This window comes from Ptiloglossa arizonensis, chromosome 6 (assembly GCF_051014685.1).
Source record: "Ptiloglossa arizonensis isolate GNS036 chromosome 6, iyPtiAriz1_principal, whole genome shotgun sequence".
Taxonomy (NCBI): domain Eukaryota; kingdom Metazoa; phylum Arthropoda; class Insecta; order Hymenoptera; family Colletidae; genus Ptiloglossa; species Ptiloglossa arizonensis.
Genome location: NC_135053.1, coordinates 10,360,236 through 10,384,987, shown reverse-complemented (window position 1 = coordinate 10,384,987; position 24,752 = coordinate 10,360,236). Strand labels below are relative to the sequence as shown.

The 24,752-nt window shown below is 35.9% G+C and overlaps 1 protein-coding gene across 3 annotated transcripts in view; it reads left to right on the top strand.

Moving 5' to 3' along the window:
- The window catches only part of Lpcat (lysophosphatidylcholine acyltransferase), a 33,024-nt gene extending 8,441 nt beyond the window's left edge, over window positions 1–24,583 (top strand). Inside the window, exons 2-11 of one of the 3 annotated variants that reach the window (XM_076314450.1) lie at window positions 6,760–6,952; window positions 14,719–14,936; window positions 20,044–20,156; window positions 20,758–20,912; window positions 21,069–21,206; window positions 21,338–21,463; window positions 22,274–22,421; window positions 23,153–23,251; window positions 23,322–23,466; window positions 23,563–24,583. In XM_076314450.1, the coding sequence (XP_076170565.1) occupies window positions 6,870–6,952; window positions 14,719–14,936; window positions 20,044–20,156; window positions 20,758–20,912; window positions 21,069–21,206; window positions 21,338–21,463; window positions 22,274–22,421; window positions 23,153–23,251; window positions 23,322–23,466; window positions 23,563–23,648 (1,311 nt within the window). In that variant the 5' untranslated portion in view covers window positions 6,760–6,869 and the 3' untranslated portion in view covers window positions 23,649–24,583. Of the gene's footprint in view, window positions 1–6,759; window positions 6,953–14,718; window positions 14,937–19,044; window positions 19,260–20,043; window positions 20,157–20,757; window positions 20,913–21,068; window positions 21,207–21,337; window positions 21,464–22,273; window positions 22,422–23,152; window positions 23,252–23,321; window positions 23,467–23,562 lie in introns of all 3 variants that reach the window. The other 2 variants (XM_076314448.1, XM_076314449.1) reach the window with 2 other exon arrangements.
- The last annotated feature ends 169 nt before the right edge of the window (window positions 24,584–24,752 follow it).

Sequence of the window (24,752 nt, the reverse complement as noted above, 5' to 3'; positions counted from 1 at the left end):
ATACAGCAGCACCGGTAAAGTAATAATGATTATCGCTTATATTATTTACATTTGGTTAGCAAGATGTTTATTTTCGACTTAGAACAAACTTCGAAAAAAATTTGTTATAACCGCAGAAACAATACGTTTTTTTTTTTTCAAGTATACTGCGGACAAAAAGATGTTTTTTGAAATTATCTTTACAACGAACATTCAGAATATAACTGTCGAGAATCACAATCTTAAACGGAAGCTTCGTAAAATAATTTAGCAATTCGATAATTTATTTTCAATACACGCTAACTATAAACTTTGAAGGAAAAGCAATTTTGATTCCAATCGAATTAAAACGTTTCATTCACATTACTATTATCGTAAAGTTGTTTCGTGTTAAAGTCTTTGAATTGATTCGATAAACTGCTCGTACGAAATTCAAAATAACATAAAATATATAGTTATACAAATAATCACTCTTCGATAGATGGAAAAATAATTTTTTATAACTACGGTGTAACTAGCTCGTTAACCTTTTCCGGATACGAAATCCCATTCCTACCTTTATTACCTGTTCGGACCCGCATAAAATTCTAACAACTATGATTTATCATTTTACGAAACATAAAACCAGACGGGTAATACAACATATGTTGTAGCCAAAGAACGAGGACACTAACTGCAGAAAGTTCAGTCAGATATTGGCCGATATATAATACTACGAAGTAACGATATTGAGTTATGTAATACTTAAGGGGTCATCTGCCTAGTTTCCAGCCCTAAAAATCGAATGCTCGTTGAGATGTTTTGTTTTTAAACAATTATCAGACAATAGTCAATTTCAAGCTTTGTAATATCTGTCGAAAGTTTGTAACCACGACGCGAGAAAAATGTTACGCAGAATTATGCGATTATCCGTTGAAAAATATTGATAGAAAATTATTTTTACTATCGTTCAAATCATCCTACTTTATTTTAGCAAGAATATATACAGTTTACACACTAGTCAACGCTATGAAATAATATTGCGCCTATGTTTCCTTAAACGGTCTTTTCCTCGAAATATTCTCTTTTGGACTTCTTTATCGCACGAACAATTTTTAAATAAATTCTAGCCACTCTTTGAATTCATTTTTCAATCGTATTTCGAGCAATGTTCTTCCATCGTTTGTTCAGAGCTTCGACGAGTGTTCTCTCGTCGTTGATATTTCCCAATTGTTGAATATACGCTGTGGGTGGATAAACCGCTTCATATATTGATATATACAAACAAAACAAAGAGTACACGAACAGGAAACGTAAATAAAGTAATCTACGCTGCCCCTTTCTAGAAGCAGATTAAAATAACCTAATCGTTAAAGTCGCTTTCCAGTAATTATACTAGGAAATGCATACGTTTATTTTTATTTTGCCAAGTTAAAAGAATTGTTTCGTGCACAAATAATTTATGTCGAAGTAATGCAACGCTGTGCACGATGTGTACGATTTGAACGATTTTGATGGTAAAATTTGAAGATTCGAAGAGAAAATTTTGTCTAACATTTTCTCATTTATTCTAGTTTTACAAAATTGTTAATATTTTTTACCAGGAAAATATATATTTTTTGTACACGTGACCTTCTTCGACCCTCGAACACCCCCCCTATAGAGAATTCAATTCAAAGTTCTATAATATTGCCAGTTTATCAAATTTCGCCATAATTGTTCAGGATAATCCTTTCAAGACTCGAATCTTTAACACCAAAACTACCAAATTTGATTTGTTTCAATTTTTTTTTTAAATTACCTTATTATTGATACTATCTTTACCTATAATATTCGTGGACAATTATTGAGATAGACGACTAATGGTACTCGTAAATTAATTTGCCCTTTACCCATCTAACTTCGGAGACACTTGTGTGATTCGAGACAAATAGGAATATGTTCACCGTCGGTAGTTCAAGTGTCAAGATCTAACAAGGTAAAATGAATTTTTTGTACACCTCGAAACTCCTTAAGAACACGCGTTGAAGAACACCCGTTTGCTAATTGTTCACTTTCGCCAATAAAACCGACTGATATTTTCAGCTCTGAGAAACAAACAAAAAGTGTGTTCTAAGAACAGTATCGTCTAATGAGAAGGTTTCATAGTTTCAGGTCTTTTTAACGATCTTTCTAAGTACCTTTCGCGTTGAAATTCACCGCTTCTTCTCGTGAAGTTTTGCCTTGTAAAGGGGACAAGCGTACCTCGCCGAACGACTGTTTTTGCACCAAAAAGCGAACGAGAAACCAAATATGGTCGGCGAAGACATCGATCGCTGGAATAACCAAGCCGTTGTGTCTTCAGTTTTTCAATTCTTGCACGAATAGGCACTTCCCAATAAGAATAGAATGAGTATAATGGAAAGCGGTGTGTAAAAGACCACGGTCAGCTACTTTCGAAAGACCTGCACGAAATCATTTTCAAGGAAATATATTGTAAAATATTGCGTTGTTCGGAAAGTCATTTCGTTTTCCAAAATGAAAAATATATGTAATTTAATAAAATGTTTATAGACTCTAAAATATTCGTGTTTCATTTTCACCAAAAAAAAAAAAAAAAAAACGAAGTGACTTTCCGAACAACCCAACAGTTCTCTGTGTCGCGTGACTTGGTAATCGTAATCGATTTTAAATAAATTGTTGCATATGTACTTAAACGTGGCTGAACTTTCACGTCACTAGTGACGTTATGCTTTCGATGAAAGGTACAAAAGTTTGGTCAACCAGATTTACAAATAAATAAGCAATAAATAATTGTAATAAAGTCTCGGTCGCATAGTAATTTACATTTTACAGTACAGTACTCGGTGAACGATTACTTTGTATACGTTCTGTAATGCAATAATAAATACTGTGTGAATCATATATGGGCGATCGTAAATAAAATTAGTAAACGCGTTGAATACCAATATGTGATAACGATTGCTCGATACGCAGCTGAATATTGATAATAAAAATATAGCACGATGGAATCGTAATTATTGGGAGAAATCTCGAGTAGAAACACACGAACAAATATTTTAATGTGATTCTCAAACCTCGTGATGTTGAATCATTAGCGGGTAGATTATTTTTGTCAGTTGAAGACAGATCGAAAATATAATATTTCACGAGAGAATGTGAAACGAAGAAACTTCTGTGAAAGATATCGAGAGGATAGTCGGTCGTGCCCTCGATTTTCAAAACTTGCGTTTATGTACGAACGGACAAGAACACATATAAGAACGTGTATGCAAACCGATACAAGAAATATAAGAGCATGTAACGTCGAAGAACGGAATAAAAAAATCGGACACAAGAGAAAAGCCCATTAAACATTTTCTAATAGAAGTCCATCCTGTTTTACATCGGCTCGTTTCACGGGTTTCATTGTTGCCGTGTATTCTCGTTTACAAACGATCTTCCGTTTATTTTTTAACGGTACATTTTTAAACAACGTCGATTTCTTCTCGAACGAAAATGCACGATGCTGCACGATATCGAGAACGAAGTAAATTTAATCAGTTTCGCCGTTGCCGAAAATAGTGGCACGACAAATTTATGAAGAAATGGTAATTGCTTCGCAGTAAAAATGTCGGGAATATTTTTAGAGAAATGGCACTCGTTTCATAGAAAAACTGTCCAGACTATCGAAAGGATTACTCGGTCGTGGCCTCGATCTTGAAAGTTATGTAAATACGAGCGTGCGCGCGGACGCGTGGTCTCCCGTACCTGGCGCACACGTACAAAATGGAGTTAACAGGTGATGGAGCCTAACGGAACGAATGAACGGTACTCGTTTCTCCTTTTTTTCTTTCTTCCTCTCACTCTTCCATCTTCCTTCGCCTCTCGTTTCCTCTCCTCCTCGGCTATCGACTACCAGCATCCTAAATCCTCTCCATTCTCGTAACCTTGGCCAACCGAAGAAAAAAGCAGTTCCTGTTTCGAGCGAGAGAAAGGTGATTCGTTCAATGAACTCGTGTCAATGTATCACGCCGAAAGTCTCGATGCAATTTTGGGGATTTTACGCGCGCGAGATTCTTAAACGTTACAAAATACGGTAAGAATTTTCTGTTCAAAAACTGCAACATCCGTTATGGATCCATCGGGACGAAACTTGAACGATGAATAGAAAGTAAGCGTAGCTTCGTGCGGTTCGAACTCGATACGGAGGTAAACTTTACATCAATTTTGTTATCGATTTAGTTTAACGAGAAATCTGATATAAAATATAATTCGACACGACAGCTCGATACTTAATTACGGTAGTTCTACTTCGATGCAACGACTCGGGTTCCGTCTGTATACATAATCACCTACCGATCGCAACGATAACTTGAAGTCGTTTGTCGGAACAATGTTACGTTTCACGGGCGTAGATCTCGATACGAGGATTGATAGTTCGATCAATTTTACGAAACGCGTGCACCGTTCTCATCGGGAAGCACTTTCGAATCGCAATGGAGATTGCAAATTCGTAATACGAGTTGAACGTTTATACAGAAGCAAAATTCGTGCACGGTAACGAGGGAAACGAATTCCAGATAGAAAGTGTGAATCAATTATTGAACCGTGATAGAATGAAAGTGTCGTCTACACAATGTGCGTCCAAGTGAAGTTTTGACGCGCGTGTAATGTAGTCAGGAGTCTAGCAATTTCTTGCTAAAATTCTCTAGATCGACAAAAAGGGGGTTAAGTAAATTTTAGATAAGCGAGCAGAGCGGAAGGTTATCCGCCTCGACTATTCTTTCGAAAACAATCGTTACCCTACCATCGAATGTCTCGCAAAATAAACTGCTACCCCGAACGATATCACCAGAGCTCCATTGTCCATGAAGAACTCTACGGAATCTGCTGATCAAAGTGTTCGCTTATCGGCAAAAACTTGGTCTATTCACTTAAGTCACCGTTAACATCGACCAAAAAGAAATACGAAACATTCTCGATATTAACGAAGAAAGAGGTCGCGATCATGTTCTTTGACGCGTGTGACATTTTTTTTTTTAATATTTAAAATTAGAACTACCGACAGTGAACCTATTGGATTGTTCGGAAAGTCATTTCGTTTTCCAAAATGGAGAATATATAATTTAATAAAATGTTTATACACTCTAAAAAAAAATCGTGTTTCATTTTCACCAAAAAAAACGAAATGACCTTCCGAACAACCCAATATTACTATTTGTATCGGATCACACACGTATCTTCGAAGTTAGACGAGGAGAGGGCAAATTAATTCACGAGTACCATTAGTTGTCTATTTTGATAATTGTTCACGAATATTGTAGGCAAAGACTCCGTTAATAACCGAGTAATTTTGAAACGAGTCGAATCGATTCCTTTCGTAGTTCTAGTGTTAATTCGATGGACTTGTAACGCGTTACCACCAATCATAAAAATTTCACCGAACCAATATTATCGATACCAAAGGTTAAAGTATCGTTTTATGTAGAACTATTTTATTTATGCGGATATCGGACAAGATCGATGCCTGTCCGTGACCTGCAACATTGAGAGATTCTTGTTTGAAATCATATACGAGTGTTTTATTTCTCGCAATATTATTTGAAAAAGAAGAAAATAATAGATATTTCGAACAACAAAGCTATTTCGTTATTTTATTTCAAAATTGCAGTCAAGATGATTCTTGACTGTAATTCTTTTCAATATTTTGTACTTGTCTTAGAAGAGTATCCCGAGAGTGAATCTTTCGTGTTCGACCGATACAATTTTATAGAATATTAAAAAATATTGGAGCGTGAGTAGTATGTGTACAGTGTTATGCATTGTGCGCGTTATTACGTAACGCGATTAAAATTTGTGGCATCGTGCATAAAATAACACTCACAAACTACCGGTATTTTATATCGATCAGGTGATAAGGTTTATTTATATCCGATATATTTGTATCGATATCGATACTTACTCCTATGGTATTGATGTCGGACAATATTTATCCGAAAGGAATCGTTAACAAAGTGCCCAAGGTTTTTATACATACCTTCTACTCGCGTATTTTGGTATAGTAAATTAATTATCGACCGATATCGTCCCATCTCTGAACATCTTCGAAATTTATCGAAACTTTCGACGAGCACTCGAAAGATTCGAGTACTCGATTACGTTATTAGTGTAACTTATTCGCCTCAGATAGCTGGATTATTTGATCAATATTTTAAGTAACTCGAGAAAAATCGAGTTGTTTCGATTCGAGTCAAGCACTCGATGTACTTGAATCGTTTAACCGTGAAACTTTTTCGAATTGCTCGAATTTTGAAAGTTTCTCGAAGAAATCGAATTTTCCAAGCTTTACGAGCAATTCGAAGGAATCGAATACTTTGAGCTTTTCGGACGATCCGTGGAAATTAACATTTTCAAGCTTTTGAAGTGATTCGAAGAAATTGACCGAATTCTGTTCGAAACGATCGAATTCTCGGAACTTCGTGATTCGAAGAAATCGAATTCCTCGAGTGAAGGGACCGACTCGTACGAATCGATTTTCTTCGAGTTGTTCCAAAATGTTCTCCTTACAACGTAACATTTTTTAATCGCGAGAGAATTCTTTACGCGAAATTATTTCGCGATATCGTTAACAAATTTCTGAATTCGAGACGCGAACGGATAACGATAGCTCTAATCTGTAAAATGAATTGTCACGGGCCAACTATGAAATCGTAGTCGCTAACGAAGGGGACAAACCAGCGATATTGTTTCCCTCTCTCTCTCTTTCTCTCTCTTTAAAGATCTTTCTGCTTTTCATGTTTCTCCTTTTCTGCCTCATAGTAACGCATTGACGGCGGTTGCTGAAGCGGAAGTGCTTCGTGTTTCAGACGGCATTCCTGACGGTAGCTCTTCTACCATTCAGACTGACTGCAATTACGGTCCTGGTGATCATGGCCTGGCTCCTAGCTTGTCTAGGTCTCCTTAGATTGTCCGAGGAAGATCTCCGTCGAGCCCCTCTGAAAGGGTGGAGACGGTAAGACATCAAGCAACCATTATGTCTTCTTCCATTGCCCTTTTTGTACGTACATTTTCTTATTTCTTCGACGACGCCACCAAACCGGCTGAATCGTCTGGAAGCTTGAAACGTTGGGTAGCAATTTCAAACTACGCACAAGAACACACACACATACACATACATTTAACGGATCATATTCATCCATACGAAAACTCGAAATCATTTCACGCATAACCATACACGCTTTTGCAAAACGTAATTCGCTTTCGCAGTTCGTAATTAACCCTTTGCGCTCGAAGCACTTCTCTATGCGAAGAATCGTAAATGTCGAAGAAATTTTTTACATCGAACGTAAGAACAAACGATAGAATGTACTTGGATCTTATCTTACCGAATTCGTATATTTTCCAAGGCACTTTTTTTTTCTCAGAGCCACGAAGTAAGTTTTTCTTGGAAATTAAAGAAATTGGAAAAAATTCCAGCGCATCGATTGGATCGCCTCTCGAATGCAAAGGTTTAATTGTACTTTTACTTTTCAACGATACATTGTACGTGCGCTCGACCCGATGGTTGCGCACCGCTTGTCTAACTTAATTTTCACTTACTTCGTACTCGCATCGCACACGTATCGCATTTGCCTTGAACTTGAGCATGACGCGTGTACCGTCTGGTTTGTAACGTAGGACACGCTCGTGTGTCGCAAATCTGTGTTTCAAACGCGGAACATAATAACAGTTGCGTAATTTTTATACCGCACAGTAGACGGACGCTTCGATAGGTAAATTCGGATTTTGACGAACGAATATTTTATCTACGATAACGAAAACTCGGTTCGATCCTCGGGTCAAATATAGTATATGGGAACGTATCGCGATACGATTAAATCGTTCGGTAGGAAATTCAAGCTACACGATCGACCATAAGTTCCAGACCATCCCTACGGTATTATATTTCGAATGCGGTAAACAAACAGCTAGAATTACCGATTAGGTTCCTTCCGTGGGCAATGCAGGATCGCGGTATACGTCGAATGTCCTGTGTGCGATCGAAATGTGTTTTTTCGAAAAATTTGTCTCTTTCGAAATTATAAGAACGAAAACTATACAACGAAAGGACCAGAGTAACGTGAAATGTAAACGTAAGATTCTGCTTCTTTTTCTTCGGGAGGAGGGATAACATAATTTCTGTTTGCACAATTTTGCCATGTATTGCTCGTTTTATCGTATGTCTTGCAATAGATCGCTAATTGTGTAAATAAAAATATATTTTTGACCCCTGAGGGTGGAGAAACCAAGTCTTCGGACTCTGCGAGGAACGTTGAATTATCCAATTCGAATACGATCGGAGATCGTTGGTTTTTTAATTTATAATTGGCAGTTTACGCGCGGAATGACAGATCTCGGAGGGTTTCAAGATCGACGTTGTAATTTCACGGGGAAAAGTCGGTAAAAATGTCAAGGACGCTTGAAGGTCGTTTTTTTTTTTTTTAAATATAGAACCATGCCGGTTGTTCCGTAACTAATGACAGAAACAGGCCGTCGATCATCTTACGCGGGGAAAATATACCCAAGATTAAGAAGAAAATCGACTTTAATAACACGTACATTGGGAATGCACGATTGCGGTTTCAAGTCTCGATTTCACGGATATTTCAGTACATCGCGATAGAATTTACTACCAATTATTCGCTAGGAAAAAATCAAACAAACTGGACGACCTTGGAACATCCTTGACGACTTTTCCACAACTTCCACAACTTCGATCTTCTTTCGACTCTACGTGCTTACCGAGCGTAAATTCGTTGAACCGGAACGTATGCATTCCCCTATAAAAGAGAATCAAGAATCGAATCGAATCTCGTTATCCGAAAGGTAACGGTTAAAAATGAGAATCTCGCGTTTCCACGTATCGAACGTTGAAAACTTGTCGTTAAAGTGTTCGGTGGCGTGACCTACTCGCGTTAATAGTTCTCCGTGGTAGACACGAAAATGTTCTTCGAGATGAGTCATCGACGAACCGGGGGAGGGCCCTAAATTGCGGAAATCCGTTTAAGAATTGTATTTCACGAACGTACACTTGAAACGATCGAAAACCTCGGTGGGGAGAGAGCGTGAATGACCGCGGAAAAGAAACGAGCGAGGATACGATAAAAAAGAATAAGTAACGGGAGAAAGTATGCATCAGGCAAGTAGTTCGCGTCCGTCTCTCTATGGACGTCGAGTCCAAGGAATTCACAGTGTTTTCTTACGGATCTATGTATCTACCCTCTTATCGCGAGTACCGTGATTTCGGTTACGATCGCTTAATTGGTAGAATTGCAACACTCGCGTTCAACAGCGACCACACTTTCAGCTACATTTCTCATCTTTGCGATTCTCTTCGGCTGGAATCGGGTCAATAGAAACCTTACCAAGATTTCTTGACACTGAAACTACCAAGGGGTCAATTTGACTAGTTTAAAAGTCAAATATCTTATATTTCGCTGGTGACAAATAATATGTCCGTACGAATAGTAGTAGTATCTATTTCTTAACCTAACCGAAAGCAAAGAAAATATAAAATTGTCCCGGAAAAACGATCGAATTCAAAATTTTTTAAAAATATTCTCGCCTTACGTTATTTCAGAACGGTGTATTTACCGCGACAAATTATAATTTGCAGTTATCGAAATAGACTAGGGATCGATTTGACTTGTTTGAAAGTCAAATTGACCCCTAGTTTCTTTCGATAATTGTCCACGAATACTGTAGGCAAAGATACCGTTAATAATTGAATCATTTTGAAAGGAAGTCTCGAATTTTTAAAATTACTTAATTATTGACGGTATCTTTGTTTACAGAATTCGTGGACAATTATCGAAATGGACGACTAACGACACTTGTGAATTAATTTGCTCTTTTACCATCCAACTTCGAAGATGTGTATGTGATCTGATACAAATAGCAACACGTTCACCATTGGTAGTTCTGTCGTTAAACTCTGGAAGGACTTCCGAGATTTTAGACGACTTTATGAATTTCTAAATAATTTACAGCTTGTTTTTCCGGCTTCACTTATCAACGCGTATAATTTAATCTTGTCACTTTTACAAACTGGTGTGTAACATTAAGCGTTAAGAAACTTAAATATTCTGACGCATCGTAAATGCATCGTAGATGCATCGTAACACGAAGGTGTTTGCATAAAATTTCGAATTTGTTCGTTTAATCGCTTTCGGGGCAATTTTATAGTTTCTTTGCTTCCGATTGAACGAAATAACAGATTACTATTTGGCATATGCGAAATATAAAATACATCGATATTTTTTGCAAGTAGTTATATTCTCTTATAAAAATTGCGAATTCGTTTAATTTAAACTTGTCGGGTCGAAAGTTCAACACAAGTCATTCCAAAGTTAAGATAATATTATGAAATAAAATAACAATGAGAATAAAATTCCGTTATTTTTCTCGATAGTGATTCCGTAATTTATATAGTACTGAATCACTCTTTGTAAAGTTCAGGATTCGGTCGAAGAAAAATGCATCGACGAAGATAATCGCAATTAAATTGCTAAAAATTTCGTTATCTATCATTTTACGCGATTACTAAATTAAACAGCAATTAATTGGGCGTTATCTACGATAAAATTTGCAACGACGGATTTGTACGATCATTTGTAACGAGAAGTGTGTCGTATAATTATCGTTAACACTTTCGCGTGTAATCATTGATTAGTATAAGAGAGTATCGTGGATTAGATTGAAGGAATAAAATGAATATCGGTCGATTGAGTTAGTTTGCACGAAATTGTAGTCGCTTTGCGTAAGACTGTGATGAATTAACCTGCTTTTACTTCGCACGTGTAGTTTTTAATCATTGAACATTTATTATTAACTGCAAATGCAAAGCTTCGTGCATGAAGGTAGAAGTAGAATATTGATTTTATTGTTTTTACATTATCAGACCTGGCATACGGTTCGGATAGTTAATCCTTTGAAATTTTATAAATAAAAAGGCATGGGTAACCGTAAATATTTCGAATCGTACATTAAATTATTAAACGTATTGAATAATCGAGACAGTACGTACAAGTCACGCGTAACTATTTCGTGGAAGTGAGATTAACAAAGTAACGCGTTAATAAATTGACGCACGAATCATTGAATAACAAGTCGGTACAACCTAATGAACAATTTCTATTATCATCTTTACAAAAACTTTGTTCAATTTCATTGTTACCGTATTGGATCTCAAACCGATAGAAACATGGACATTAACGATTCAATTTCAAATTTTTGTCCTACCTGATATTAATTAATTGTCGATTACTAGAATAATTGAACAACGAACAAGATTAATTTCCTAAATCGTTTAAAACGTACAAGTTGTGAAGTGTCTCTCCGTGAAGTTGTATTTTCCATATTTTCAAACATTACTTTTCGTAATTATATGTACGTCATCGTTTCCGAACGATTAATGTTGTTAACCTACTTGCAAGGCAAACTGAACGAACAAATGATAGATAACCTCGTAAAGAAATGAAAAAGCAAAGACAGTAAAGGTCGGGAAGAAAGTAGTCTTTAAGCTTCTGTGTATACAGCAGAAAATTCACACGGTAGCTTTATTTATTCATATAATAATCAATAAAGACGGTTTCTTACATGTCACGGAGTCACCTGGTCTTTCCTAGTTCCTGATAAATGATTCAACAACGTAGCGCGAAGTTTATAGGCTTGAATGTACCTTCTTAAAAAATTACTTCGTTCTTTCAAAGGCAAAGTATAAATTGCAAGTATAATGTACATATAATATCTGAAACAGGGCACTGGTCGGTGTAGAGAATTACTTTGTTGTTCCACTTTTAACGTTCCGTAAAAGTTAACGAAAAATGAGGTTGGCGCGTGTGTCGATCACCGTGTCTTGGTTTTCAGTGTTTGTTCTTTTCTTTTCTTTTTTTTTTTGTCTTTAGAGAACCATTTTGTGTTTGAGAACGCAAATACGAATTTTTTGCCATCATTTTTAAACAAATGCTTTCGAAGCTTTCGACGTCTCGTAAATTCAATACGACATCTTGATGAAAATCTACGCATGTAAAATCGACGTGACGTTTTGCACGTTTCGAGTCTTTTGTACGCTATGTGATTCGTCGTGCAACGGAAAGACGGATTAAAATAAACCGTCTCTTCGGATTAAAATAAACCGAAAATGTGGAATGATGTCTTTTCGTACGAGTTTATATATTTGTAAAAAAAAAAAAGAAGAAAACACTTTGAAAATTATTTGTGTACGTAGCGATTAATGAGCTGAATAATTGCTCGAAGGTTGATTTAATGCTTAGGGACAAAAGAATAAATCGGGGAAACATGTTTTTTTAATTTTTTTTTTTTTTTTCTTTAGTTGCATTCGAACTTGTATTCGAGTTATAAAGAGAAACGAGAAATCTTCCTAAAATAAATCACTTCGAGCATCTCTTGCGAAGGTAAGTGGATGCAAGTTGCTAGAACACATAACTCTCTATAACTTGGAAACAAGGTTAAATAGGACGTATGTTTGTAGGAATTTAAAAGTTTTCTTTAAAGTGCTAAATTCACGCCTGAAGGTTCGTTCTAGGTATTCCAGGACACACTGTATACGTAGTTGCACGCCGGTGGCACGTTTCGAAACATAATACGCTTTTACTTTTAATACGACCTACGGTTTACGTGTATACAGGGTGATTATAACATTCTGTTATCGCTTATCTACAAATTCACCTTGAGGGGATAGAGATAATTTATTTTACTTCTGAGAACCAATCTTTATTTAGTAGAATTTAAACTACGTTGTCAAAATTTTTGTTACAGCGTTAACTATCCGTTTACAAGAAAAGAAAACAATAACACTCAGAATGTAAATTAGTCCGATTTCTTTTACAAATATTGAACCTTTATATATTCAATTTTATTTCTCTTACTTTGGATGATGTTTTTTACGTTTTTCATCGTCAATGTACAATGCGAGTTCCATACGAAATGTAAAAAATATGATACGAAGTAAAAGTAAAAAAAAGTTCACTTCGTATCGTTTATTAAAAAATGTTGAGAATGTGTATAGGTGGTAAAAGTGATTTTCTTGCATTTTTATTATCTCTTTCACCGATGTATACAACGTGCTATATTCCATTTGAAATCATAAAGAATTTACTTGAAAAATTTCCTTGTACGTCTCATACTTTCCAAGATAATGGTAGAAAGTGGAACTTCAGAGGGTAGTTTTAACCCTTAAACTTCAGTTATGGGTTGGAGTGCTTCGTGGATGTTCTTTATTGATACCTGGCGTACGACTTTCCATTGTCGTAAATTTTTGCAAAATTTTTTTAACCAAACGCGTGCATATAAAATTAGTTATCTCGGAAAAGAAATTTCAACCGTGAAAAAATATTCTTCCACATATTCGATTTATGTTCCGAAGATGAATCTTCTTGTTTCCGGTTGCACTGCGTATTTTGGGTCAATGTATATCATTCTATCTGAAGGAGAAATTTGTTAAGTAGCAAATTAAATTACACTACTGATTTTAAGTACAGGTCGCGTTTCGACCGTATCTTAGAACAATAGTTATTAGATCGAATCAAGAGCCGATATCATCGATGTTATGCGACATTTTTCACTCATTTTAAAGACTATGGTTAAACTGGCCAAGATTCTCCAAAGAAAAAACGAGTTCATTGTTCGGTTTATCAATGAAACGAAATTATATATCGATTAAACGATTTCATATTTTACAACGACGCGAATAATATTGATATTTTCAAACACTGCACGACATTACACGACAATCCAGTCTCGAATATAATCGAAAAACAAAATCTGAAACACATATCGAAAAACAATCACTCGTTATTCTGTATTATCAAATACAGTTATTGCTCAAGACAGTGTTTTCCAAATTCTTTGTAAAAGATAGTCCTCCTTATTCCGTTTATTTTAATTAATTCAATATTGCGTTGCTTTTATCCAATTTTTTACTCATTGAATACGAAGAACACATTTAGAGAAAAAACCTGGCCAAATTAAATGCTTGCAAAACCCTCGCATTAACGAATAAACGATGTTCATTTGTATATTGTAAATAATACAATACGAAACAAACGATCGCGTGAAACCAGCTAGTCCTACGTTTGCATAATTTTCTTGAACAAAAATTTAGAAAACATTCGTTAAAATAAGATAATCGATAAATTTGAAACAATACAAGAGAATGTATACACCTACGTTTTCAAACCAGTACTATCCACATACTTCCGTGTTAAAAATGTTTCTTTTACGCTCACCACAAATCGTGAGACATCTTTGGTAAACACTGATTTGACATACATTTCGAATAAAAGTCGCACAGCGATCAATCGGGCCGATCGATCGACACGACGAGAAAGAAACAAAGGATAAAAAAAAGGTGTCGAATTTTGTCCAATCGATATCTTTTTTTTTATCCTTTGTTTCTTTTCCGTGGTGTCGATCGTTCGGATTTGTCCGTTCGGTTAGAACGCAGTCAAATAACCGATTGTTTCGCGGCGTGTAGAAAAATCGGTCGAATTTTCGTTAAAAATATGAAATCGGTGCAACACAGTTCGGTCAGTTTAACTATAGCGTACTCTTGAATTCTGAAACACGTTTCACTTCGCAGCTTGCACACGAAAAGAGTAACGATCGCAGGATGTAGAATAGTAGCGAAATTTCCTCGCGAGGAATAGATCTACATATATAAATTTTATATGCAAAGAGTTTCCATTAAAGAGAAAAAAACTCTTGCAAAAAAAACAGAGACGTGCGATTTGTGATCTGCTGGATGATGCGAGCGTTGTTCATCTGCGGAGGATTTCACCATCTGAAGGTCAAAGGTCGTAAAGCAGATACAAAGGATGCCCCCATATTAGTCCTAGCCCCGCATTCAAGCTTCTTCGACGCACTTCCGGTTGTTTATCTCGGCGGACCGAGCATCGTCGCCAAGGCGGAGACCGGGCGCATTCCTTTTTTCGGAAGTAGGTCTTCCAATTTTGCTCTGTCAAGCCACTCGCGTGGAGTTGTCGTTCCATCTCGCCACCAATTCTTTGTTGTTCTTTTTTTTTTTTTTCATTTATTTAATCAATAACGATACGCCCGAAAAAACGTGGGAACGTTTCGTTCTTTCGCGGGACGTTCGCGTTGCTTGCGCGCGCGAGCGGTACACTCGATCGTCTCGAATTATTAGGTCTACCGCAGACCTGGGTGAATTTCACTTAAAAGAGAGGAAAAAAGCTATTTGAAGTAAAGTTTCGGTCTGTTATTTCCCACGATGTTGTTCGAAGGCAACAACCGAAGCATCGTTCAGAAATGATCGATACCGTGAACGAGAAGAGCTTCGAAATATCGGCGACTATCGTTTACGGAAACGTGTAAATGTTTACTCGTAATTCGCAAATAGAAAGAAACTTGCAACGCATACGTCGATAAATTCGACACGCGGGACCAATTTGTATAAATAATTATCACCGTCGAATATTCCAAGTTATAAATTATGTATGATAGTAATTTCTTTCTCTCGTCGAGTTTGCATCGTTTTCTCGTTTTTGAGTAGCAGAGATTTCTCGGAACCGCGTCGGTCGTTTCCACGAGTATCATTTCGTTATTTTAAACACTCGGAATGCAATTGTTTCGTAAAATAGGATAACAACATTGTTGTGTTCCTCGCGCGTGAAATAACCGTGAAACAAAAGAATAACCGTGAAATGTTTTATTTCGAGACGTTGCTTCGAACGACATTGTTTCATAAGTGCCCAGGTCTGGTCTCACCGGAAGCGTGTCTGTCCTCGTTTTAACAACGTATAGAGGTTTTCCTTTTTAGAGAATTATCGGCACTACGCCATGAACGATTATTGATTCTTGTTATGCGTTACGGCTGGGACGCAGGGTGAATTAATAACAAACTACTGTTAAAATGATATCATTTAAAATAACCGGTTATTCGTTGCTTTGTAAAATACTGTTTTATGCGAGACACGTTTTATTCAGGACTGGTGATCGTATTTTAACATGTACTCTTTTTCGCGGTGACAAACCTAACTAAATGTTCTTATAGTTTCACTTATCGAAGTCGAAATACGCTCTTTTGGGAATCGTCAAATTTAAAAGGTCAGATTATAAAAGAATCGTAGAACGTAACGTATTTCACGCAAAACAGGTATTTCTAAAATTAATCGTTATCGACTCACCCCGTAAAATTCGACCGTGTCGTACCTCGTTTACGTTCGATAATGGAAGAAAAGAAAATGGCAAAGGACAGAACTTTCCAATAGATCTAATATTTCGAGTCTCGACGAGCAACGGAAATACTAAATTCAAGAGAAAATTGATTTCGCGATCGTAACGGTCGAATGTGACCAGAAAATTGGATTTCTTTTATTTATTTTTTTTTTTTTTCCACTTAAAGGTAAAATACGATAAAAAAATACGCTGCTCGGGATAATTAAAAAATCTCCGTGTCCGAAGATCGGACCGAATAGCAAAGGAATGGATTTCTACCGAATCTTCATTTATTGCAGAGTGAATAAATGTTGAAAATACCGGTTATTCGGATACGATTATTTTGAGCAGTGTTAAACGATGGAACGCGACTCTAGCTTCATTATAGACACGCGAGATTTCACATTCTTTAATTCCAAAACATACTCAAAACTCTTTCATAATAACAACAACAACAACAACAATAATAATAATAATAATAATAACAACAACAATAATAATACTATTTATAAATCGAAGTTTTGAACACATTATTGCGCGTGATCGTCTTACGGCTTACGTGGAAAAGAAATGATCGTAAGACCTAGCGAGAGTGTAAACTTTCTTTAATTCAGATACATCTATGGAACACGATCCATCGGTTGTATTATTTTACGACAGATATCTACGTACGCGCGTAACGTTCAATACGGTAAAAGGTCTTGAAGATGAAAGTGTGATTAACGAGAGGTATTTAATAGAAACTTTTGCTTTCCTTCGATGTTAATATTTTACGCAATCTTAATGCGATCGAAAATTTGTGTAAGTTTAAGTGCGGAGGCTATCGAGCAACTCGATGGAAATTATAACGTACACGTGCAAAAAGAAATCGAGAACACGATTGAGACACGCTAACAGAAATTATTTGTATACGTGGTGAATGGGAACACTTGTATTACTAACAAAAATGAACAACTTTGCGCTACTAACTGGCACCATTATTATCGTCACAGAACACAGTTGGGGCACCATTGTTTTTACCCGCGTGGCTCAAAGGAAAACATTCGCTCGTTACATTTTCTTCAATGCTTAACGATGCTGTAAAGCGCTTCGTATATACTATACACACATACACATATATATATATATACATATATATATATATATATATAAATTTGTTTCTCTCTGTTACTTTCCTCTGAATTTCTTTTCACTCTCTCTTTTTCTGCTTTTATGCGGTCACTCGAATGAATTGGAATTCCACTGGTCGATTATTTTTTGAAAAAAGAAGTACATAGCTGCCAAAAAATATTTCGCGAATTATATTCGAACTCTATCGGTAACGAACTTTCAGCTACTATAAACTTTCTCACTATGTCACGTGGTTCAGAAGCGATAAAGTTTCACTCTTGTGCAAACCGAACGCGGAGTTTTCTACCGTACGAGGAACGTTGTTCTCGATATATGTGTATCTTCGATCGCGTGAACGAAAACTCGTAGAAAAGAGTTGCTATCTTTTTATTTGTGTGTGTTTTTTTTTAATACAAGCAACAGATTTCTTCAATATTGTAATTATTACGCGACAACTTAATATTAACTTTGCTCGATCGTTTATCATATTGTAACGTTTCTCGACGTTCGAGTTTTATCGTCGGTTTGAATCCCGCTTTCGAGAGACGAAATTGGGGCACCGGTTCGCTTGAAAGCGGGTTGGGTAGCGATTTGTAGCGTGACCGTGGCCAAACTCGCGCGATCGGTTCGAAGAGAGGAGTGAATGGAATACAACGAGAGTGAGCGAAATAGAGCAAGACCGCTAGCGAGTCTCGTATTACGAGATGTAAAATAATGTAAAATAAGATTTCTTGTTCGTTGTATCTTTACGAAAGTATTGTCGATGTATCGGCGACATCTTCCCGAGAAAAACGAGTCCAAACACGACATTGCTGGGACTATTTTTAATTATACTTTGAATCGTTTTTGAAAAAAAAAAAAAAAAAAATGTTGAGTACATAAGTATAATTAAGAATTGTGCGAATAAGGTCGTGTCTGGACTTATCACCGATCCGTTAATGACACTCTCGTGAAGATACAATGGGTATCGGTAGAAACAGGGTTGTTCGTATGAAGTGTTACGAGCTGCTTTTTTTTTTTTTCAAAAACTATTAGGGGTAGGCACAAAATTCTTTTTCAAGTGGGCAGGAGCATTGCTGGATGGATTATATAAAAATAAGTAACATTTATTGAAGATGTTCCTCCTCGCTACGCATAATTTAAGAGGTTAATTGATTAAGAGATAATATCTTAGTTAAGAGATAATTATAATTATTTTACGTCGACGTTGACATCGATATTTATTGGGAATGTGAAAAGTAATTTCTTGGAAGAGTTCATACTGGATCTTGTAGATCAGATTTTGTATAAGACTCGTTTGAAGCTAAAATAATGCTTGTAGTCCTTGACAAGCGGTACAAGTTCGTAAAATCGTGCACGAAAGAACGAATAAACGTTTACGCGTAAATGGACGGCACTGTGAGCATTTAATAAAGTGAAATTCTTAGATACGCTATCTCTGTATTGCGATAGTGAGAAAAAGTTATTTTGCAAACACCAATACATTCCTGAAAAAGAAAATAGTTTGTAACACTTCGAAGGGGGACACTCTGTATATCGACGATCCATAACTGTAAATAAATCGTTTTGTTTCGTCCTTTTTGAACAATACTTGTATTACGTCGTGGGACGACCTGATAGTTACGAATTGTAACCGAGACTCGACGTTACGAGTACATTCGATGTTATTCGAACGAAACTAACAAAACCCAAGAAACGCAGCACGCGATGTAATATAAATCGGGAATGCGTTTAACCATGCTCGATTGACACCTGCAGCAAAATAGTGCCCTGGCTGTGCTTTATGGGTCGGCTGACTTACCAAGCAGGAGGAATGAGAATCATTGTGCGCGGAAGACAGGCCAGCAGGTCCGAGGCGCCGATCTTGGTGGTTGCGCCCCATTCAACCTTCATGGACGGAGGGATTGTCTACATAACTGGCTTCCCTTCGATCATCGTAAGACGAGAATCGGGACTGAACCCGTTCATCGGAAGTATGTGCCAATTATTGCAAAATTCCAAATTCACAATTCCGATTAATCCACCCGAGTCAACAACCTTGAGTTTTCTGACATTGTGTACTGCAGTCGTTCGTGCACCGGCCGGCGCGTAACTCGTCGGAATCACCACTGTGCGTCGCACGTGGCACGAAGATATCCGATTGGTGGCACGCGAACCACCGATGTCGTTCCACCAATCGGAAGCCTTCCCGCTCACGCGATGCGCGTGTCAAATCCCGATAAGTTTCGTATTCCCCAGCGTATGGAAATCGTATTTCACCGCGTGTCGTTTAATCTATCGAAGAGATTGCATCCCCTATCGAACGAAAAATTAATATGTTCGTCGATTTCTTTACTCGAGGATTGTCCCATTCACCACGATATACGCGTACGTTACGCGCGCTTTAAAGAGAACTTTTTTTCCTTCGTTAGTCTCGAGATATTTGTATAATCTCTGACTGAATCTCAATCGTAAGCTTATCGATGCATTAAAAAAAGAAAGAATTCACGACTAATTTTGATCAAGTACGTACCACTCACGATACAAAGAATAGGATATATATGTAGCACATCGTGAAGTACATGTTCCTCGGTAATGTAAAAATTAAGTTTTACCATTAACGTTGGATTAGGTGTACTTATATAGTATATTAAAATTGTGATAAAACACCAGAATCGACAATACCATAGAAATAATACAATCAGAATTAATTTCATTTAAGAATCATTTCTATTCGTTTGTTATATTATATGCGTGTTTCTATGAATGCGCTCGCAGAACTTATCAACTATACTCAACCGGTCTACGTTTGGAGGGAAGATCCGAATTCACGACAAAATACGATCAAGGAAATTATCGAAAGGGCTACTTCGAAAGAGGATTGGCCACAGGTATCGTTAATAATATAACAGGAGGAATATCTTCGTTAACAATAATTGAAGTAAAATTGTTTTCGGTTTCACTTTAAATACCTTTTTAGATCGATAAGACGATTAAAATTCAAATTTATGTAAAATAATTCCAGGTAAACGCATCTAATTTTCTTTTAAGTATTATAAAATTTAATCGATCTATTCCGACCATTTTTAATCATTTTTATTCGACGAACAGAGAAATCAAAATCCTATCGAAGTAAATGTAAAATGTGTGTGCCCTTCTAGTATAAATTTGTATTAATACGGTATATTTGTAACAAATAAAATAACTGAGATATCCACAGAAAAGTGTAATTAGAAATTACATCGTTCGTCTGCAACGAGAATTATACAATGACAAAATGTTCAAATTAGGCTGCAAAAGTAGCACATTTTTATTGCAAATAATCACACGTCGATAACTTTGTTATTTTAATTATTACCGTATTATGGTTATTTACGTTTTAGCAAAGAGAAACTTTTAAAATACACCACATGAACAAATACTGTCGGGCACTGTATTATTACGTAACTTTCGAGAAATATTTATTAATGAACTGATAATTTCTTCCTGCAGGTTATGATTTTCCCAGAAGGTACCTGTACAAATCGATCATGCCTCATTACTTTTAAATCGGGTGCATTTTACCCTGGCGTACCTGTTCAACCTGTATGCATCAGGTATCCTAATAAATTGGACACAGTAACATGGACTTGGGAAGGTCCTGGAGCGTAAGTGTTACATCTTGGATGATTCGAATAAAAAAAAAAGAAAATAGTTAATTGGCGAAATCAATGCTAACTTATAAAAGATTCAATAAAATACCTAGAGTATTGCACGTACTGTATACATAAATATATATTATCTTTGCTTTAAAATGATTTCAGATTAAAGTTATTATGGTTAACATTAACACAACTGAATAGTAGTTGCGAAATAGAGTTCCTGCCTGTCTACAAACCGAGCGAAGCTGAGAAAACGGATCCTAAGCTTTACGCAAACAACGTGCGACGCCTTATGGCAGAGTGAGTCTATTTCGTTAAATCATAATTAAGTATTTTAGAATTTCGAGAAACGATTTAATCACACTTGTATACATTTGTCATGTGTTTTATAACAGAATAGAAAATCACTTCACGATTCATATATTTTTCAGGGCCTTGGAGATCCCCGTATCGGATTACACGTACGACGATTGCCGAATTATTACAAAAGCGCATCAGTTGCACATACCGCGCGCGTCTACCATCGTTGAAGCTCATAAACTTCGTAATAAACTCGGGTATGCTGTACGAATACAGTAACTTCTCGACTTACGACTATTCGCAGTAACGACGAAAAAATTAAAAAAAATTTTTTTTTAAATTTTTAAAAATGTATAAATTTTTTATAGTTTTCGTTAAATATATATCATATATATATATATATATATCTTGCATGTTTCTGGCGATTGATTGCGCGCTTCTGCAATCGATTCTATCGTCTTCAGTTTGTTGTGAAACCGAACCCCGTCGTAAGTTGAGAAGTGACTATATATAACGAATCTATACAGGATGTCCTATAATTTATGGGACCCACTTCAGGGTTGATTGTATATCTAAAAATAACGGAAAACGTTCATGTAAACATATATCCTGCCTGTTTTCGTTTATAAGATATGTATAAGAAATTTTGTAAAAGAGTGGATTCTTCCTTCGTAAACTGTAGTAAACCGTCGTATGTCATGAGTAAAACATCATTCAGTTTATAAATAATAAAAATTTCATCTCTTTCGTATGACCATTTGACAATTTTACACATTTTCGTAACATTCTATGGATCGGTTCAGTATATTTAGCTTGCCTACAAATGCAAGGTGGTCATTTTAATCATTTTCTATGAAGATGGTCGGATAATACAAAATTCGTTGCATTTCATAAACAAGCACAAATAGGACACACATATATTTATATGAATTTTTTAAACTGTTTTTGGCTGTACAATCAACTCCTGAAGTGGATTCCACAAATTATAGAACATTCTGCAAATATAAAACGAAAAATCGAAAAGGAACACAATGAACAAAATAACGTGAAACCGTTCATTTTAACAGGTTGGTGGCAGCGAAGACGGAGAACGAATTAGTTCAGAAGAAAACGGAAAGGCTCAACGAAGACGTTAACTTGCACGAATTCGCACAATTACTACGAATCGATGAAAAAGAGCCTGCTACCCAACAGCTTTTCCGAATACACGATAGAGTCTGTACCGTTTGACGTATCAATTCAGTCATAAATCGATCCTTTGTTCATCCATACAGTATAGGTCCAGTCACTATTGTCACCTTACACAGTCAAAACTACGAGAGTTGGACAAGAATTTATCGAACAATTGTTGCTGGATACGAAAAGAGTCCATCGTATGGTGACATCTTTACGATAATATTTTCTTTGCCTATAGAGGCGTCCAGATAAGATTCTATTTTAACGAATTAGTTTTTTCATAATGATATATGATAACGGTTTTCGAACGAGTAGGAAGACCTGTACAAGATGCAGTGAATTTCGTGGCACGTAGAACAGAAGAAAAAATGATTCTTTATAAAAGAAATTGGTTTACAGTACAGAATAAACATAATTTTACACGAATATTTGGGTTAATTGTTCGTTGGATACGCGCATACTAAATTAGGTTTCGATTATAATCAGATCAAAATCAATATGTTAATATATTTGAAGAAGTAACTTTGATCTTTGTATCCCAAGAAGTAGCACCATCTAGAAGAAATTCTTCACGACCATATGATGACTTTTTTTTTACCGTATAGTTTTCGTTAAATTTGACCTGTGTGTTTGACTTGTATATTTTTTGTGTTTCCTAGAGTGTATGAGATATTAAGGTAGCAATAGTTACTCAATCGCTGCTGTATATATAATTGATCTATTGTTCTCTAAAATACAACGCTTCGTTTACTGACGCGGAACTATTTCAGCATGGGAAAGGCAAAATAGATTTCGAGGAATATATATTCACAGTATTAGCCACGGCAAACGCAAACACTAAACTAGATAAAGTCGAAACTGCGTTTGAAGTAAGTAGAACACAAACATCAGATTCATATTGTAATTTACTACGTGTCCTATACATAATGTAATTGACAGGTATGCGGTACAAAATCATTATCGTGCCTCGGTAAAATGGAACTGAGGAAAGCTTTAAAGCTAGCGTTGAACATACCATCGGAAGAATCTGATAAGATCTATCAACACGCGAAAATTGATCCTTCGGATACAGTAGTAAATTTTGGTAAGTGATGTCGTTAAGATACCTCGTTAAAATAAAAATATTACCTATCAACAATAACTAAGAGTTACTTTTTTTTACACATATCGTGTTATGCAGAATTTGTGCTGGCCGCGTTGTCAGCACGAGCAGAGTATGCTCATATATTTGCTGCAAATTCTGAAACAAGGAAAAAGAACATTTGAGAATATTTCATCGACTCATTCCATGCTCATCGAAGATACAGGACCCATCGTGTTTGTAGCAGGCCGCTTCTCAACCAAACTTGTGTCAGTCCTGTGTAACTTTGTTCCACTCTTGCTGATATTAATACTGTTTCAACGAATAGAAAGCCATTTTTTAGTATTATATCGTTGACGAAGCAAGAAGTTGTCTTCGTGAGGATTAAGAGAAAAACGGAACGAAAAGATTGCCGTATAGTATATTAAGGATTGTCTTAAGTAAATGAGTTGTTGTCTTGCGTTCATGTAGCGCAGATATATTTCTTCATTTCTAGAAGAACTTTTTTTCGTACGAATGAAGTCTGCATATTTAGTACATATTTGATTTAGAATAGGCTTACATCGTATTATTACTTGCAATAGCGCTTGTAAAATTTTTCATCTTCAAAGTTTCACATTCAAATTTACGGTCATGTAAATAGTACTACACAGAAGGTTTCTTAGGCGTGAGCATATGAGTTCCCTCGTGTTAAACTTAAAAAGTCATGGCGGACGAATGCAACGTAATTAGTTTTAGAATTATTTTAGATTGCTCAGGGTTCAGAAGAGTTTGAAAGCTATTGAACAATACATGTGTTATAATTAAGTGGCATTTGTCATTTGCTAACCCAATTGCGAATTTATTCGAGTTTCTCATATGTCTAAGGAAACCAAGTATATTTAGGACTTGAATCTGCATTTAGAATAAATATATTATAAAATTTATTTGTTGCACAGTAATAATACATACTACAGTATTTAATATTTAATAAACATAAATACATACACATGTATACATGCATATACATGTATATGTATGTAAAATAATGATACATTGGTCATGATATTATGATAAACTATTAATCATTGTATATACGCATATATTAAATACATTTTATACATGTATTGTATATCAATATATATGTATATACGGGAAATATATATATATAGATACAATAAAATATTCTTACAAGATATGAACTATTCCAAATAAATTTGATTATTTCTTTTCATTTGTATAGAGCAAAAGTAATAGTAGCGATGTATATACATACATTAAAATCAATTTAAGTACAAATATACATATGT